At 33.0% G+C, this 3,495-nt stretch overlaps 1 protein-coding gene across 1 annotated transcript; it reads left to right on the top strand.

The window, feature by feature from the left end:
• Nucleotides 1-826: 826 nt before the first annotated feature.
• On the top strand, nt 827-3,178 carry LOC123899083 (50S ribosomal protein L28). The gene is made up of 3 exons (XM_045950143.1): nt 827-1,002; nt 1,115-1,222; nt 2,740-3,178. Exons 1-3 carry the CDS (start codon nt 924-926, stop codon nt 2,970-2,972), a joined length of 420 nt encoding a protein of 139 aa, XP_045806099.1. The 5' UTR covers nt 827-923; the 3' UTR covers nt 2,973-3,178.
• Nucleotides 3,179-3,495: the final 317 nt, after the last annotated feature.

The following is a 3,495-nucleotide window of genomic DNA, read 5'->3' as shown; positions in this document are numbered from 1 at the left end:
TATTTTTCGTGTTTCTCTAAATTTATAAATTGATTCATATTTCTCCAAACTCTTACATATGTGTATTGCGTTGAAGATACTAAAAATGATATTTTCTTTTTCCTCCTTTCTAGAAGCTTCCTTCTTCAATTTTCTTTCTTATCTCAAACCTTTAAATCCCATAAAACTTTTTACCCAACAAAATTTGATTTTAGTGATACATCATTTATTTTGATTTAATTAAAAGACCATATTACACACAAGTTGCTTCTATTTCCCATTTGAATCCAAAGTTGTCTGCTTATGTTGAAAAATTTGGGAATTCAAATGGAAGCTAATGAAAAATATAAGCTTGTGTTGAATTTATCAACAACAAAATGGCTCACGTTGAATTTAGTATTGTTGAAGAAGAAAAAGAAGAAAAAAGAGAGAAAGAGAAATTATGAAGATGAAGAAGAACACCTTTGATTTATATGTTGAAAGAGAATCCTAACAGTTTCAATATTAAAACAAGAAGAAAATATTGTTTTGGTATCTTTTAACATAGATTTATAGGTTTAGAGATTCAAGAAATATATATTTTTGGGTTCAATTTCGTTTTTTTGGATTTGATCTCTTTATGTAATTTCATTTTTGAATTTGTGGTCCTTGTAAGCGGATGACTAAGCATCATCTTTAACACATCATTCTCACTTTTTGCCACATATGCATTTTTTAATCGACTCTGACATCAGAGACTAAAACCAAAATAATTTGAATATAAAAAAAAAAATCCAGGGACAAAAACCAAAAATTCGTCAATTAAGAACGAATTAGTTATCTAAGCTATTTGAAAAGGGCAGTGGGTGGACAATATAGCAAGCATAGTACTATTTGTTTGAGAAGAGGCAAATAAATAAGATTGGGTTGGTTTGGATAAGAAGAGAAAATAAGAGAATAGCACAATGGCAACAGCTTCTGCAATATCACTTGGAAACAACTTCGTCTTCGCCAACACTCACAAACCCTCATCACTTTCACCACGTAACTAACTAACTAACTTCTTCTCAATTTCAATTTCAATTTCAAATTGTTTTCTTATGTTATGCTGAATCTATGTTATTACTAATATTTCATTGCAATTTTGTGATTTCAGAATTAGGGTTCCTCAATTCGCAGTTAAGTGGTCTCAGAATCTCCACCCAGACTTCGCTTAAAGTGCCTACACCCATTGTTTCTTCTCCATTTCAACCAATTGTTGCTAGTAAGTACTTTTTTCTCTTTCAATTTCATTTTTTTTTTTCAATGTTTCCATGTTGCATTTCAATGGTCCTTTTGTTGGATAGGACTATTGAAACAATCCAATAATTATTGCTCTGATTCTGAATATGTTATGAAATGTGTATCGACTATGACATGCATACCCCAAACATGACACTAAAAATGATACCTTTACATCAAATACAAGTTATTGAATGGAATGTAGATGTCGTATTAGTGTGATATGTATCGGTGTCCGACACTGACATGAGTCAGACACTAAACATGTTGAGTATGGCTCACAGACACATAAGGTGGGCAAGGGGCAGCAGGGGAGCTGAGCGAGCGTAGCGAGTGAGGAGTAGTTATATATATGGTTTGTAACACTGGAAACCCTATTTCGTTCAAATAATAATACGGAACTACAACTGCTCTGTAGTTGCAGACGTAGGCACGCTTTACCAAACTGTGTAACCAAATGGCCATGTTCATTGTTTGCGTTTTTCGTTTTCTATTTCTCTTCTGTTATTGGTTGCTGCTCTAACAAGACACGCCCCAAATGTTGTTGGTGCTACATACTAGTTTGTTTATATGAGCAGGCCATATGTGTATATATAAAGAGGAAGGTTTATAGGAGCAATACTTGCATCATAAGCAGTTATTCAGTTTCTGATAAGTTGTTCATTTTAACATGGTTTTCATGCAAGAATTCCTTGCTCTGTAGTTGCATTACACTAGAATGTGATCAAGTGATATTTGTTTTACTCTTCAGTGTATTGAAGGATGGATTTTCTTTGTTGAAACTTGTGTTAAACTTATGTTAAGCGTAGAAAAGGGCAACAGAAATTTTAAACAACAATAAGGCATCTTTTATTTTCATAACAATAGGGTCATATCTCGTGAAAATACCATTTCTTCTTCCCCACCAAGTGACCAACTATGCTCTGGTTAATGTGTATTTTAGTTTTTTATTGTGTACAAAAGAGACTGGCACTAGTATTTACTCCAGCTGCGTCTTTAGAGTGACACATATACCTCTTCCTAATTTATTTGTTTTTTGACAAATACTCTTCCTAATTTATGTTTCTCTACGGTAATGGATTTTTTTTTTTTTTTTCTGTAAATAAGAGAACATGCATAACTTGGTTTTGCACAATCGATGGATAACTGAGATTCTTGAGTATGTAGATAGGTGTTTGTTACATGACTTTTTTGTATGGAACATATGTTTGGAGATGTCAATCCTTAAAATGATTAGTCTTAAGCATGTGGTTAGGAGTTCAATATACGACACTTTTGTATAGAAGGACATTTGTTGGAATATGTCAGCCCATTAAATAATTGATCTTTGGCTCAGCCAGAGAAACAAAAAGAAAAATGTTTACATCTTACTGGTTATTGATGACAAACTACATCATCAATAGTATCTGAGGTATGCTACTGCAAATCATGATTATTGTCGTAAAACGATTTAACTAGGTGGTTGGTGATTAAACTTACTAGTACTCTTTATTTATTTAGAGAGAGTGTGTCCCTTAACTGGAAAGAAAGCAAACAAGGCCAACCTTGTATCTTTTTCAAACCATAAGACAAAGAAACTGCAGTTTGTAAACCTCCAGTACAAGAGAATTTGGTGGGAAGCTGGGAAGCGCTTTGTAAAGCTTCGTCTGTCAACTAAGGCATTGAAGACCATAGAGAAGAATGGACTTGATGCAGTTGCGAAAAAGGCTGGAATTGATCTTAATAAGAAATAAGAGTATGTGATTATGATTGTAATTGTGTGAAAGGATAAAACCATGTTCATTAATTTTTGTTGTAGAATTTCTTTTCTTTATGTAATATGTTTAGTGACTAGGGTTCACTCTGGCTACTGTCAAAATCAACTTGAGTTATGTAAACATGCGAGTTAACTATGTCATGAATCTCACAAATGGAAATCTCTTTGATTATCACTTCAAAATGAAGAATTTGAATCCTGTGAACCTAGCATGTTTGCATACTGATGACTTTAACATATAATAGATACATTCCACCATTGCATGTAAATTCATTAAAGTCATCTGTCAAAGCATTCCACCGTTGCATGTAAATTCATTAAAGTCATCTTTCAAAGCATTCCACTGTTACAATGTATAGACCCTGGTGTGTGAGGGATCTCACCGGTAGGGGTGTGCATGGTTTAAAAACCACACCAAATCATATTTATGGTTTTGGTTTAGAACCAAAATCATTTTAATGAAAAATTGGTTATTTTGCAAAACTAATTTGGATATGGTT

This window comes from Trifolium pratense, linkage group LG1, assembly GCF_020283565.1.
Source record: "Trifolium pratense cultivar HEN17-A07 linkage group LG1, ARS_RC_1.1, whole genome shotgun sequence".
In the NCBI taxonomy this organism is placed as follows: domain Eukaryota; kingdom Viridiplantae; phylum Streptophyta; class Magnoliopsida; order Fabales; family Fabaceae; genus Trifolium; species Trifolium pratense.
The sequence above is the reverse complement of the archived record's forward strand: the minus strand, read 5'-3'. Positions and strand labels throughout refer to the sequence as shown.